Genomic DNA, 15518 nt, shown 5'->3' with positions numbered 1-15518 from the left:
CTGGTGTGCAAATATTTCTAGAGAAGGGGATGGGCTTCTCTGGATATATGCCCAGAAATAAACATTGGAGTCATAGGGTAGTTCTATTTTTAATTTTTTGAGAAATCTCCAAATGATTTCCACAATGGTTGTATTAATTTTGCCTCCACCAACAGTGCATAAGGCTTTCTTTTTCTCTGTGTCCCCTCCAACATTTCTTATCATGTTTACTGATGATAACTATTCCCACTAAGGAAAGGTAATATCATAAAGTAATTTTAATTTTCATATTTCTGATAGCTATGAATACTGAGAACTTTCAAAATAGCTATTATCCATTTATATTTCTCATTTTGAAAATTATCTAGCCAGTTCATTTGCTTATATGTTCACTGGTATTTATTTCCTTGGTATTTAATTTCTAAACAGTTGTTTTGATGTGTTACAACACATCACAAATAGCATGTTTCATGTACATCCATTGATAAATAAGGTTAGATAAGCCTTCCTACCATTTCTTCTGCCCCCACACTACTTGCCTAAAAGAAAAGAAATACATTTCCTAGGTGGTATTGTTCACTTATGCCAGAAGGAGCCTTTGCTCATCTCAGCTTCTCTCACTACACTCATCAACGTTGAACATTTATGAAATTAAAAGGCACGCTTAAACGGATCTTTTATAAGATTCTCTGATGCACTGGCCTTTTGAGTTTCAGTATATCAACAGTTTCTAAAAGAATTCTTCGTAGATTTTCTAAACTCTATACTTTCATGTAACCATGATTCTGTACTCCAAGTATTACCCCTATAGTAAATAGTATTTTATTATTTATACTATAAATACATTTAATGAAATATTTGTATAAAATAATTGAAACCTAATTTATTCATACTGTAAACGAATGGTATTTGAGCTCCAGTGAATTCAAAGGATTAGAAGTATTTATGATGCACTTGGAAGCAGAGAAAGCTTTTTAATGGATGACATTTCTTCAAATAGCAACATCTTTTCGTCATTTTGCATAGTCATTTGACCACAGAGGAGATAGTATATTTGTTTTAAACCTATCACACCAGAAAATATTTCTCAGCCAGAATGCAATATATGGATTTAATTGATACATCTGGAATAAAACACATAAAGTACATCAGGGTGTGTACGACCCTGATAAAAGGACTGTTTATATGCAACCATTTGAATAGCTCACACTTTATAGATGTAAATTTGTTTGTTCACTAAGCTGTGAGTGAATAAACTGAGCAAATTAACCCTGAGTCACTTGGAAGAAGTCCAATTGCTACGTTCCCCATCCGGAGCCTTTATCACATGATGCTGCTGCACGTGCTGGAAACAATAGATAGCCATCCACCGTGTGACCTTTTCAGGTCTAAATTTATTTAGTTTTAAACTTTTAATATAGTACAATTAACATTAAATAATTGATCCATTTGCAGTGCCTACATTGAGTTGTTGGCAGCTACACGGGAGTGGTCGCTACCATATTAACCCATACAAAACATAGTTCCATCCCTACTGAAATATGTGTGGGATGGCTATACTCGATAGTACTTTTATACTTAGACAAGCTTCCCATGCATTTATTTTCCTTCTGCTAAATTAGAGATTGTTTTGTTGGCCAAATCTGCTTGTCAAGTGTTTCTGATACTAACTCTATATTTATTTGGTTCTTCTAAGGCATCTTGGAATTGATGTCAAGAATCTCAAAGTTAGAGCAGAATCAGCAACTGTGCGGTTGATTGAATTACTGGGTATGATGAGCAAAATACCAAGGGGTGATTGTTTTAATCAAATTGAAATTCAGAGACATGTTCACACCTTTGACAAATGCAAGGAGACAAGACACAGCCAGGACTCTTTACAGTTCCCTAATTGCTTATTTCTCTAATTGCTTGCTAAATCCCCAGAATAAATTGCTTACATTTCTGAGGTGCTCAGAAAAACACATCTTCTCTTTGTTGAACTGACATTGTGTGAAAGGATGGTGCATAGTTTATACTTGCGAGTGTGCAGGTACAGTGACACTCTTGCTGACACCGTGTGGCCTTTGCAGATCATGGTGGGAGAAGGGATTCTATACTGCTGCCTTTCCAAAAGAAGAAATGGGGCTGGACTGGAACCCCACATCAATGCCGGGGGCTGCAACTTCAACTCCTTTCTCAGAAGAGCCGTCAGATTCGTTGGTGGGTGTGAGGAGCCAAAAAGAAAGAAAATGCTTTTCTGCACAGAAATACGATGTCTAATTACAGATATTAAACCCTTAAAGCTGTAATTTAGATGTATACGTTCAGTATGCGTGAGTTCCACATTATACAGGAAACTGTGTTTAAAAATCGGAATCTAGGATCTCTATCGAAAATGTGTTATTTCGAGTCATAGCCCTGATTCTGTGAGCTAGCACACCACACATTTCAGGGCATTCTGCCAAACTCTAGTTGAAGCATAAGTTTACTTTTAAAATAGTTTCACAAAGTGTATGTTTTAGGTTTTGATTTTTTTTTCCCACGGGAGAAGGAAAAAGTAGGGGCAAGTTCCATGAGGCCGCTATTTAATATGTTGCTGAAGCTGGCCATGACTTCCTCAGCCTCCTGCCACTAACTCCCGCGTGGTAGGATGGCAGGAGCGTGGCACCACGCTTCGTTTTCTTTTATTTTTTTAATGTCAGTAGGTCATCGTTAATTGAAAAAGTTTCAGAAATTAACTTATTCACATAAGTCAGTCTGTTTCTTGGTGGCTTCATCCCGAAGTCACTGCGGATGGATAGGTTACACTAGACAGCTACATTCTGGCTACTTTTTCTTGGTTAGACTCTTTTACACACCACACACACAAACACAGACGTACACACACATACCTTACCTTTTTTTATGAAGCCTATAAGAAAACCACAGGCCTGACTAAGTAAATATCTGACTCACACTAATTCCTAAATCACAATTAGCATGGGACCATCAGAATCAAGTTTGAGCCACCGATTTTATTTTACATTTTTTTTTACTGATTTAAATGATCATCTACGATACCAGAAACCAATCTGAAGGTTTTATATTCATCCCAATAAGTCAATATTAGGCTATTTTTACCGATAGCTTGTCAGCATAAAGAAATTGGTAGCCCCATGTAATATCTCATGAATAATTACATGAAATTTTCTCTCCCTGACTGACTCTGAATCATTTCCTAAACCCTGCTTTTTGAAGGTATCTTCTTACCATCACAGTGGTATAGTAATAAAGCAGTATCCCGCATAGCAACATTTGAGATAAGGAAATAGAACTTCAAGACATAAAGCTGAACCCAGAAAAAGGTTTCCATAATAGAATACAATGCTATGGACAGAGAAGAGTATACTCTGAAATGATGCTGTCTGCAGCCTCACCCAGCCTGGGCCTGCAGAGTCTCATTTCTACAAACATAAAATAAGTTGATTCCCTTCTCATTCAGTCTTTACCTGGATCAAGCAGATCTCAGATCACACTGCCTGCTCTTCATGTCTAGCACATTGTGTTCTATGCTGTATCGTGTTAAGAATGACTCCTAGGTAGACTGAAGAGGTGGCTCAGTGGTTAAGAGTGTTTGCTGCTCTTTCAGAGGACCGGAGTTTGACTCCAAGACAGACCCCACAATAGGCAGCTTACAACTGATTGAAACTTCAGTTCTGTGGGGTCTGACACTTTCCGCTGTTCTCTAGGGCCACCCTTACACTAGTGTGCGTACTTGCACACCTATACATAAATACATAAAAAACAGAGCAGACCCTTTGCATGTGGCTCGGAACTGGAATGCAGAGATCTGTTTTCCATGCTGTGAATTCCTGGTGTAATTGGAAAGAGACTGAGGCTGTGATGATGAGAAGAGAATGACTGGAGAAGAAAAAGGAAAATCAGTGCCATCCAACACTCTTGGTCTGGAGATGATGAAAGGGTACCTTTCAGAATGACTTCAGTGAGTGTCTCAGGAATCAGAATGCAAGCAATTGAGTCAGAAGGAATTCAGGGAGTCAAGACAGCCTGGGAAGAGTATACATGTTCTAAATCACCTACGCCTTCCTTAGAAGGAACTACTCACAAGATGAGCCAAGCAGGTGACGGCAAATAACACAGAGCTTGAGGATTTGTAAGATTGGTCCCAGAATATATAATTGAAAGTTTGGCAGGATATATAAGGACATCATCACCAAATATGGCAGCTACCACAGCTACCCAGGCTGGAACTTCTGTTTGGTTATTATGGCAAATCCTGCCTTCTCCCTTCTTTGCTTAATTATCATTCTCAGCAGTACTGTGCTTTATAGAGAAGTAGAATGGACTCTGTGGGGTTTAGTACCTGTGCCTAGAGTTATAGACCAAGGTGAAAAGAGTCCGAACCCCTCAGAAATGCTCAGGATTTTTAAATTATCATTTTAAAAACTTGTGTTGTATACATTTTATTACAGACTTAAGTAACTTTTATTAAACTTGTTCTTTGACAGTTTTATAACTACATTTAATGCATGGTGACTACTCTCACCTCCTGATTTAATGCATGGTGACTACTCTCACCTCCTGATTTGCTTTTATCTCCTCCATCCCTGTCAACTTCTCCTCTTCCCTACAAGTTGTTTTCCACATTACTGAACCATTTAGCTACTGATGGACTGGGGAGTAGGGGCAGTCATTGTCTTAATTAAAAATCCATCAGACTCCAAAGACCAGATGCAAACCCATGATCACACAGATTGCCGTGAATAAGTTCAGTTGACGGCAAAATAAAAGTACGTTCACGTAAAAGCATTTTCAATTCTATTGCATTTCTCATATTCTGTCTCTCTCTAATCTTTCCTCAACTTTCCCCCAACAGATGGTAAGTGACCTATGATAAATCATATTAAAAATTGACCTTAGTCACTGGAGACATGGCTTATCAGTTCAGAATACACACTGCTCTAGTAAAGGACCCAAGTTCAATTTCTAGCACTCACACCTGGCCACTCACAACTGCCTGTAACTCCAGCTCTGGAACTCCATTACCTTCTTCTGTACCCTGCAGGCACCTGTACTAACATGTATACAGACCTACACATAGACACACTTAATTAAAAGCAAATATTTACATATAAAATATTTTCCCTAATTGACAAGAGTGACTATAGTATATTGACTAGCTGGTAAATTCTCGCTGTAGTATTTTGCCCTTAAATATCAATGTAGAAGCTTAGGAAATTTCTATATTACCTCTCAAATTACCTTAGAAAAAGTGACGGCACATTATAAGGTCAACATACTAATGTACAATAAACAGTGGACACTGATAGAAACCCAGCGTTAGCCATAAAGTTGGTAACAACATTTTCCGTTTTGCTTCTAGGAGTTCATGTGTTTGGACTGTGCTCCACGGCTCTCATTACAGATATCATACAGCTATCCACAGGATACCAAGCCCCGTACTTTCTGACTGTGTGCAAGCCGAACTACACCTCTCTGAATGTGTCCTGCAAAGAAAATTCCTACATCGTGGAGGATATTTGTTCAGGATCTGACCTTACAGTGATCAACAGTGGCAGGTTGGAAACAGAACTCTAAAACTATTCCATGCCAGGACCTGTGTCGTGCAAACATTGCACACCCAAGCATGCCCTTTTCAGTATGATGATCTGTATTTTGCTTATATTATCAATGCAACAATCAATTCAATAACCATAACATGAGATCTGCTAGTGACTTGTTCCAAATCCTTCTCTTGAAGTCTCCAAATTTCAATTTCACATTCTTGCTACAAGCCTTCCTTTGCCTGAACTTATATTTTGTGTTCTACCACAATTGATTTAAGATATTAATGATCCATTCACTATAGCTGACAGACAATATGTGCATTGGACTCGCTTAAGTCAAATACCAAAAATCTGTGTTCTGTCTCTTCTTTATCACTTATTTTACAATTATGTAAATTTTTTCTTTAGCTCAAGTTTACAAAGAAGCAGCATCTGCCTTTGGCTGCATCTCTTTTCCTTGAATAAATACACAAATGTTAAACAGCTCCTGACTTTAAAGTTCAGAAGGTTAAGGGCATGAAACTACTACTACATTAAATTATTTTCAATCAACAAAGTAAAAGACACTTATAAGACAAGAGGAAGTTTCTGAGGTGCTGAAAAGAAATCGGTAGAGAGATACAGAGTTCTGGATAATTATTATAAAAATTGGAGTTGTTATTACTGACTTTTCAACAAAGCAAATTCTCATGAAACATTTAGTAATTTTTAATTTATGCTGAAGAACCACATCCTGTATTCTTTCTCAATACTTCCACATTTTATTGCCTATAACAAAATAGCAAGTAACAAATAATTAGAAAAGAAATAATATCAATGACTCTTTTTTCCATGCTTTTATTCCACTGAAAGAAATTTCTAATCCTTTTCCTGTGTATCGTTTCTGTGTATGTGCCACTGATCAGTATGTGCCCAGATGAACCTTGCTCCATAAGTTGTTCAACTTAAGAAAATTCTGTGTTATTGTAGAAGTAACAGTCACATTTAAGTAAGCTCTGCAGAGAAGCAGTTTGTTAAAACTGGGCTTTCTGTGCATTTTAGAGTATAAAAGTACATTAAGATCTACTGGTATGGGAAAATAATTTCCTTACTTATTGCCATGAGACTATTTCAGGGCAGAAAAAGCATTTAAAACATCAAAGCCCTACATTTTATGAACTTTAACAAGGAATTGATATAATTGCAATCAAAACACAGTTATTTTCCAACTCATTTCACCTGTTCCTTTGCCAACCTCATACTTATCTTCCACGTATTTTCATTTCAATTTTTACTAAAAAGTATGTCACTGCTATTCTTTAATACTCATGGTGGCCATCAGGGTTCCCAAGGGTTATAATCACTCTGGTTTTTCTCAGTAAACCAAATATAAATTAGGGTTATAACTTCTTGTTTCATGACCTGAAGTTGAACATCTTTACCCTGCCTTCTTGCAATGACGGCTGGCAGCACATTCAAACTAAATGCATAATTTGGCTGTCTTCCCTTGGCAGAAAGTCATTCCCGTCCCAACACGCGACCCTTGCTGCCTTTGCTGCTGTGTATGTGTCGGTAAGTAATAAGCTCCTGATTGCTAAATTGTGTCCTATAGAAAAGCTGAGGAATGAGTATTTCCTCCAGGTGATGAATTAGATTATAATTTGATATAATAGCATCTAAAGCCATTATCAGATGCTACTTTTCATTTTTTTTTAAAAAAAAAAAAGAAGGAAGAATCAAAGAATTTTTCCACAATGAGTCATAATATTTGCTTACCCTTGGGCCCTTTGAACACAATACTTTGTGGGGAAATATTTATGTGATATACAAATGTGGCAGAAACCCAAGGTCTTTTGCTAAGGAAGTGTACAAAGACACAGACAGGAACACAGCTTTCAGTATTTATGTAACAATAGCGAGTTCTAGGTCACGGTCAACTTGATAAGTGTTACACAATGAAGAGTCCTTGTATTTGATTGACACCACAGCCTGAGTAGTCTTTTGTGAGACGAATGTACGAAAATTTTGTAGTACGTAAGAGGGATATTAGGATTCTAGGGCAAAATCTACTGCTTCAATATTTTGTAGACTTTCCTGCAATTAAAGGAGAGCTCGGCTGTGTATTTTATGAATGTTGTCATGTACTTCCCTCTTAGGACAGTTGAGAACTTAGCCATGGCAAGGGGAATGGGTGAAAGTTATGTCAAGTGTGTCAGCCAAACTTTTGAGTTGAACTTTTTATTTGCTTAGACTTTTCTAACACAATGGCCGTTCTAGCATACTTACCTCACGTCTTTCATTTTAAAGATGTACTTCAATTCCACATTAACCGATTCCTCCAAGCTCCTGAAACCTCTCTTGGTCTTCACATTTATCATCTGTGGAATCATCTGCGGGCTAACACGGATAACTCAGTATAAGAATCACCCAGTTGATGTCTATTGTGGCTTTTTAATAGGAGGAGGAATCGCCCTGTATTTGGTAAATAACATTCTTACTATTTAGTGAAGTGCAGTTTAATGTGGAAAGGCATGCATAGAATATTTTGTACAATAATAACATACTCATGATGCATTTATATTCATGAGAAAATCCCAGGGTGCATCTTATTCTAAGGCAAATTATTCTCTACTTCCAATAAAATGATTTAATGAGTTCTTCTTATGAGCCAAGATTGATTTGAGAATTCTTATATTTCTTTCTTAAAGAAAGCACATGGGGCAATACCCTGTATACTGAAATTTTATACATGAGGAAAACAGATATGAGTAAAACTAGGAATAGTGAAGGTTTAGTAAAAGTTGCTATAATTTCCCCAACAACACAAAGTAGCACTTTTCTGAATGTAGCTATGTTCCAACCAACAGTGAAGTTTTTTAATCTCTCAAACACACTAAATACCTTCGAGATGAGTATCTGCATTATAAGGAGACTGACATTGCCTATTGAACTCAGTCATGTGCACATCCTTTCATTCACCTTCCTTATTCATTGTCTACACATTGTTTTCCACTATAAAACTAAGGAAAATAAGATGCCTCCTACAGACGCTTGTGTGAAGACAATCATCAATATAAATGGTTACAGCATACATAGTGATAGGATGTATTCTTTGTGGACAGGAAACAGCCAAAGGAACATCAAGTAACCTTTCTAAAAATAATATGGCTAAAAATATTTTAAGGTAAATAAAATAGAGACCTCATTCAGGGGGAAGAGATTATCACACAAAGATGTTAAAGAGCAATCAGAGAGAAAGGGAAGTGTTTGAATGAGAAACAATGACCAAATTTATAACTTAGAAGACTGGACTTATGATTATCACACTAGTAGACTAGATAAATAATCCAGCTAACATATTGCTGGATAGAAACACATTTGAGGAGTTCATGATTGTTAATTAATAGGCATTTGAGTAGCTATGTCTGAAGGGCAGAAGAGCCATGAGTACTTTGGAAGCCAAGGGCATTACTTATAAATGTATCATTGCATTTATTTAGGGTATGAAAAATTGCCAGGTCACAGAGTGAAAAAGTTTCTAGGATAACCAACACGCAGGTGACAGATAGGAACAGGCAACAACAAGGAAACTAAGGGGGCTGACAGAAATAAAAATTAGTTGTCCCTAGCCATAATCATGTGATCTTGGAACTTGTAAAAATGGAATAATAAAAACAAATGATCTCGAAGAAGGAATATTTCCAAGGTGTGCAAGCTCTGCTTTATAAGCAAGCAGAGCTGGTGATAACACTTTAAACCTTACTCTCACATGTCTTCTTCAGCAGAGAGGGACAGGATCACATTGAAGTCAGTGGGGAATCATGGGGCATAGGCCAGGGTGGCTATTGGAGTACTGACTGGCAGTGAGGGAGTGCTGTAAAAGAGAGGGGAAAGAGCTTCCACTCCACAGGCTGTGCATCTCCTTGCACTCATGTAAGGTCATGGGTATCCTAACATCACATGAGCATTCCAACCAATCCAAAGGAAGTAGGTACAAAGTTCAACTCTTTCTGGCCACTCAGAGTCTTCATTCTTTACCCATAGAACAAAAATATTGAAGTAGACGTACAGAGCACAAAATAGTAGAGCACACAAACCCCTGGTTTGATTTCTAATACCTCAATAATTAATGGATGAATGAATGAATTAATAATAATTAATAATTAAATATGACTTATTTCATACTTCTTTCAAAATAAGAATTAAATAACTATATAACTAACTGAATATTATACAATAGGGTCAGAACTTGAAGTTCAATGGCAGATTTTCTTCAAATTTACAAATGCAATGCAATTATCGGTAGAGTATTAAGAAGCTTATCCTGGTGGTAAGAGCACAGGTATTTAAAAGGAGACACCAAAGGATACCTAGGGCAATGTTCGCTCCTTTAGTCTTAAGAGACTGAAGCAGCAGAACTGCAAATTTAAGGCCAGCCTGGCCTACCTATTGAAACCTCACAAACAATGAAAAAAATCAGTCTAAATATGATGGCATATGCCTGAAATCCTAGCATTTGAGAAGCAGAGACAGATAAATAGCTATAAGTTTGAGGCCAGCCTGATCTACCTAACAAATTGCAGGCCAACTAGTGTGACATAGTGAGATCCTATCTCAATACACACACACACACACACACACACACACAGAGAGAGAGAGAGAGAGAGAGAGAGAGAGAGAGAAAGAAATTTTTATTTTTATTCCATTTGCACTCTGTGCTCTGAAATTGGTGCATTATCATTCCTAAACATATGCTACTCCTCACTGTCAAGCAATCTATAAAATATTAAAACCATAAAAATCACATTACTTAGACTTAAATGGTAGAACCAGCTACCTCCAATTGAAATAACTCACAGGTAGACACCGGCTTCATGAACCTGTCTCTGGAAATCCAACAGGCATTAGATCTCCTGTAACCAGAGTAACAATGTTGAAACCGAAATGTAACCTTTTCCAAATCTCAAACAAATAAAATTGAGGGACTAAGAATGCAGGCAAAATTAAGTAAAATTTGGCCCACATTTGATTCAACGCAGCATTCTAATATCCGACTTTCCCACTTGAAGGTCAAGTTTAAAGCAGACAGGAAGGCTGCAGTCAGCGTGACTTGCAACAATGTATGCCGCTGCCCTCGTTTCTAAACCCCACTCCGTGCTTTCAGGAATGATCCCTGTTCTATATTTCCCCTCACTCCTCTGCTTGCCATCAGGAGTGATTGAAAATGGAAGGGAACATGAATCATTCAAGCCTCTTGGGCTGTCACTCAAAAAGAAGCTACTAGTCCAAAAAAAAAAAAAGGAAAGAAAAACTACTTCGGAAGGGGGGGGGGGGGGGGGGGGATGTCCGTATTCCTCTCGTTGTCTAGCTTTCCTTTATGGGAGCTCACCAAAGCCAGCTGGACTGGGACTTAACGAGCATGTGATCAAACTGGACTCTGTGGCTGACAATAGGGGCTGACTGAGGGCCAATGATAATGGCACTGGGATTTGTCTCTACTGCATGTACTAGCTTTTTGTGATCCCAGTCTGTTTGGATGCACACCTTCCTAGGCCTGAATGGAGTGGGGAGGGCCTTGGACTTCCCACAGGGCAGGGTACACTGCCCTTTCTTAGGACTGGAAGGGGAGGGGGGAGAGCCAGTGGAGGAGGGGGAGGAAGTGGAAGTTTTGAATGGTATTATTTATAAAGCAATAAAAATTTAAAAAAAACATACAGAGGATGTGACAACTTCTGGTGAAACTGAAAGGAATCATCCTTATTTCTAAGCAATTAGTCCAATGATCTAGATAGTTACAATCTACTCCCTGAGTAACTGTACTTCTTCATTGTTCTATTGGTCCTTGGCTTATGCTCAGTACCTTCCTCAACTGTGGGCATTCTAAGAGAAACGTGATTAATGGCATCTTCTAGTGTGTGATGTTTGTTTTCCCTCGAACACCAGGGCCTGTATGCTGTGGGGAATTTTCTCCCTAGTGAAGAGAGTATGCTCCAGCAGAGAGATGCCCTCCGGTCACTGACAGAGCTCAATCAAGACCCCAGCAGGGTTTTAGCAGCTAAAAATGGTAGCAGCAGTGATGGGATTGCTCACACAGAGGGCATCCTCAACCGAAACCACAGGGATGCAAGCTCCTTAACAAATCTCAAGAGGGCCAATGCTGATGTAGAAATCATCACCCCTCGGAGTCCCATGGGGAAGGAGAGCATGGTGACCTTCAGCAACACGCTGCCCAGAGCCAACACCCCCTCAGTGGAAGACCCTGTGAGAAGAAACGCGAGCATCCACGCCTCCATGGATTCTGCCCGGTCCAAGCAGCTCCTCACCCAGTGGAAGAGCAAGAACGAGAGTCGCAAGATGTCCCTGCAGGTTATGGACACTGAGCCAGAAGGGCAGTCACCACCTAGGTCCATAGAAATGAGGTCCAGCTCAGAGCCTTCCAGGGTAGGGGTGAATGGAGACCACCATGTCCCAGGCAATCAATACCTCAAGATCCAGCCTGGCTCTGTCCCGGGGTGCAACAATAGCATGCCTGGAGGGCCACGCGTGTCCATCCAGTCCCGCCCTGGCTCCTCTCAACTGGTGCACATCCCTGAGGAGACCCAGGAAAACATAAGCACCTCGCCCAAGAGCAGTTCTGCACGGGCCAAGTGGCTGAAAGCCGCAGAGAAGACAGTGGCCTGTAACCGGAGCAACAGCCAACCGCGCATCATGCAGGTCATCGCCATGTCCAAGCAACAGGGCGTGCTGCAGAGCAGTCCCAAGAATGCCGAGGGGAGCACCGTCACCTGCACAGGCTCCATCCGCTACAAAACCCTGACAGACCACGAGCCCGGTGGCATCGTGCGGGTGGAGGCCCACCCCGAGAACAACAGGCCTATCATTCAGATCCCATCCACCACCGAGGGAGAAGGCAGCGGCTCCTGGAAGTGGAAAGCTCCAGAGAAGGGCAGCCTGCGCCAAACCTACGAGCTCAATGATCTCAACAGGGACTCGGAAAGCTGTGAGTCCCTCAAAGACAGCTTTGGGTCTGGAGATCGCAAGAGAAGCAACATCGACAGCAACGAGCACCACCACCATGGCATCACGACCATCCGAGTGACCCCGGTGGAGGGCAGCGAGATAGGTTCAGAGACGCTGTCTGTGTCCTCCTCACGCGACTCCACCCTGCGCAGAAAGGGCAACATTATCTTGATCCCCGAGAGAAGCAACAGCCCTGAAAACACGAGAAACATCTTCTACAAAGGAACATCCCCCACGCGGGCTTATAAGGATTGAGCAGTGGCCCTTCGTGCCATCATAGGGGTGACCATCACCACCCTCAAAACCACACGTTTATTCTACCTGTGCTTTTTTGGTTTTTCTTTTCTTTTGTTTTTTTCGGGAGGATTTGGAAAGCCTTCTTGCCCAACTAGATTGTTCACCATCAGTCCGGAACTCTCATTGAACTACCACAGAAATCGTGGCGATTTTACACCAAGGGAAAGGAAAAGCACAAAGCAAAGCCCCAATTAATCTCACCATCTGAACAGTTCCTAAAACCCGTCACTGAGGCTTCGTAGAGGGCAGCATTAAGACCAAGCGATTTCCTTCGATGTATAGTACTTAACTTTCTGAATGTGCCAACTTCAAGTTTTTTTTTATTTTCATTATAATTAGCTGTGGAAATCCAAACCACACAGGTTTTCCCTACAGCAGAGGCCATGAAGTATTATATATTATTCATTTTTTTTTCTGAATCTGCACCAGAAGCTCAGTCTGGGAGGTGCTGTTTATTCCAGTGCATAGACCATGTAAACTCTCAAACTCTACTTAGCTGTGAAATAGTGGTGTGCGATCCCTCGTCAGAGAAATGTTCCTTCATTCCGAAGATGTGGTAGATTAGATCATCCTCGGCAGATTAGGCCATCCTCGGCTTCCCTGTAGTGGCTCTCTCACAGTGAAAAACAAAAGTTTTAAAAAGGGTTCTGAGCATTTTTTGAAAAAAATGCATTTTTCAATATCTGAAACTCTGTAGGAATGTTTTCAGTTAAAGGGAATAACTAGTCATCTGCACCATTTTTCTGCTTTTTATTTAAGTATTGGTAATGCTGATTTCTGGTATTTTTAGTGAGTACATTTGCATAGTTAAAACATTGTTTTAGAGAATATTTTAAAATTACTGTGATTATATTTTCCACTTTATGGCTTCTCCTTAGTTTATTAAGTGTTTTGAGATCATACATATATTCTTCTATTTTAAAAAGAAAAAAAATAACTATTTACATTCCTTGTGCAAACTACACTGCTGTGAATTCATAAACAATCTGAGCCAAAAGTTGAGATTGTGGGTTCCGTTGCCAGACATGTTGGTCCAGTTCAAGATGTCTCCAACCTGATGGCAAAGGTTACAACTTCAGTAAGTAATCCAGTGCATTTCAGCTTTGCATTATCTCATTCATAAATTGGAGCCATGATGGGGCGAGCATGACTCTCTTCCCTGTCATGCTTGTAATGAGACACTAACAGTAATAATCTCAGCAAATGCTAATCGAGAAATAAAAGTGTCTCACAGTATAAATTAAGAAAGTGTATCTTCAGAACGTCAGAGTAGGCACAGCCTTTGTGCTTAGACCGCAACCTGTAGTTTTGGCTGCCTGTCTTGAATCAAAAGCCTTGAGCCTCCATCAATGGAAACCATGTCATTGATAGCAAGGAGAATAGCAACCAAACATTTTGAAGTATTCTTCCAGGTTACAGATTTATAGGGTGGAGAAATATTTGGCTCTTGAAATTTGGTACTAAGCACTTTTATGCCGTGTCTTAAGGATTATATTGTACACTTGATTGCCAAGAGGCGGCAAAAAGAAAGCTGCAGAGCTGGTTGGTCTGACCTCAGTGCAGTTTTCAGTGGGAACAACTGTCCAGCAAGGAATCCTGTCATCCCATTATCCACTTCTACATGCAAAGGGCAGAGGTTTGTTTTTGTTTTTTTGTTTTTTTTTTTTTTTAGAGAACTCAACCTCCTAAGGCGTTAGGAATTTAGCTGAAACCAGCGGAATTGAAAACTCTGGCAATAAAATACAGACTCAACAGTAACCCTTCTGGCAATTTCCTTCTCAGAGAAGGAAGTGGGAGTAAAACGTTGCCTTCCCCACTTCTACCATCACCACCATCGCGATGTCCCTGCCCGCTGGCCTGGCCAGTTCCTAGAGGGAAGGGTGGACTGGTTTTAGTACTCTGAAGAAAAACCAAGCTGCAGTATTTGAGGTGCAGTTATATGATATTTCCTAATGTTTCCTATTTCTTAACAAAAAAAAAAAGATTTTAAAGTACTTCTGTAGTCATTGAATTCTTTTTCTTTACATACTATTGATATATTCTTTTTCTACTCAAAGTGCCAAAGGCTACCGTTTTTAATGACTTAACAAATTGTACCACATTGTTAAGAAAATATAATGATAGACACTAGAATTCAGACCTCTGCATGTATATTTGATAACACGTCTTTTGTAAAAAACGAATAATTACAAAAAATTTGTTTACATTCCACTGGTACCTTAATTTAAAACAAATCAGACTAGCAGGTGTTATCTCTCCTTAGTGTTCCTACTTATCTTATTTGCTAACGAGAGCACTTCTTCTTTTGTTAGGCTGTGCTTTATTGATAAAACCAAGTATTGAATAAAGAGAGTTAATTATCTTTTTAAAGTAAATAAAATTATGGATATATAATATATACAAAGTATTGTGTTTAATAAAATGTTATGCAATGTTTTCCAGACTGAGGAAGTTTGTAAAGTGCTACAAATGTATTTTGTTAAGTACAGATCAAAGCTATCGTGTGAGTATATTGTGTTAACATCATAGAAATAAAGATTAGATTTCTTCATCAAAACTGGAATATTTGGGCTTTTATTTAGATAGAATAGGAATTGATAATAACTTGGAAAAAGCTGAGGAAAAGTATAAATATGAGTTGCTATGATTAATAATTGATGAGAAAAAAAGAGTATTACACAAAGAAAGGAAAAG

At 39.2% G+C, this 15518-nt stretch overlaps 1 protein-coding gene across 2 annotated transcripts in view; it reads left to right on the top strand.

The window, feature by feature from the left end:
* Plppr4 (phospholipid phosphatase related 4) overlaps positions 1-12782 on the top strand; it is a 33641-nt gene extending 20859 nt beyond the window's left edge. Inside the window, exons 3-7 of one of the 2 annotated variants that reach the window (XM_038311891.1) lie at positions 2052-2181; positions 5345-5540; positions 7022-7079; positions 7815-7988; positions 11451-12782. In XM_038311891.1, coding sequence (XP_038167819.1) covers positions 2052-2181; positions 5345-5540; positions 7022-7079; positions 7815-7988; positions 11451-12782 — 1890 coding nt within the window. The remainder of the gene's footprint in view (positions 1-2051; positions 2182-5344; positions 5541-7021; positions 7080-7814; positions 7989-11450) is intronic. The other variant, XM_038311892.1, reaches the window with a different exon arrangement.
* The last annotated feature ends 2736 nt before the right edge of the window (positions 12783-15518 follow it).

This window comes from Arvicola amphibius, chromosome 14 (assembly GCF_903992535.2).
Source record: "Arvicola amphibius chromosome 14, mArvAmp1.2, whole genome shotgun sequence".
Classification (NCBI taxonomy): Eukaryota; Metazoa; Chordata; class Mammalia; order Rodentia; family Cricetidae; genus Arvicola; species Arvicola amphibius.
The sequence above is the reverse complement of the archived record's forward strand: the minus strand, read 5'-3'. Positions and strand labels throughout refer to the sequence as shown.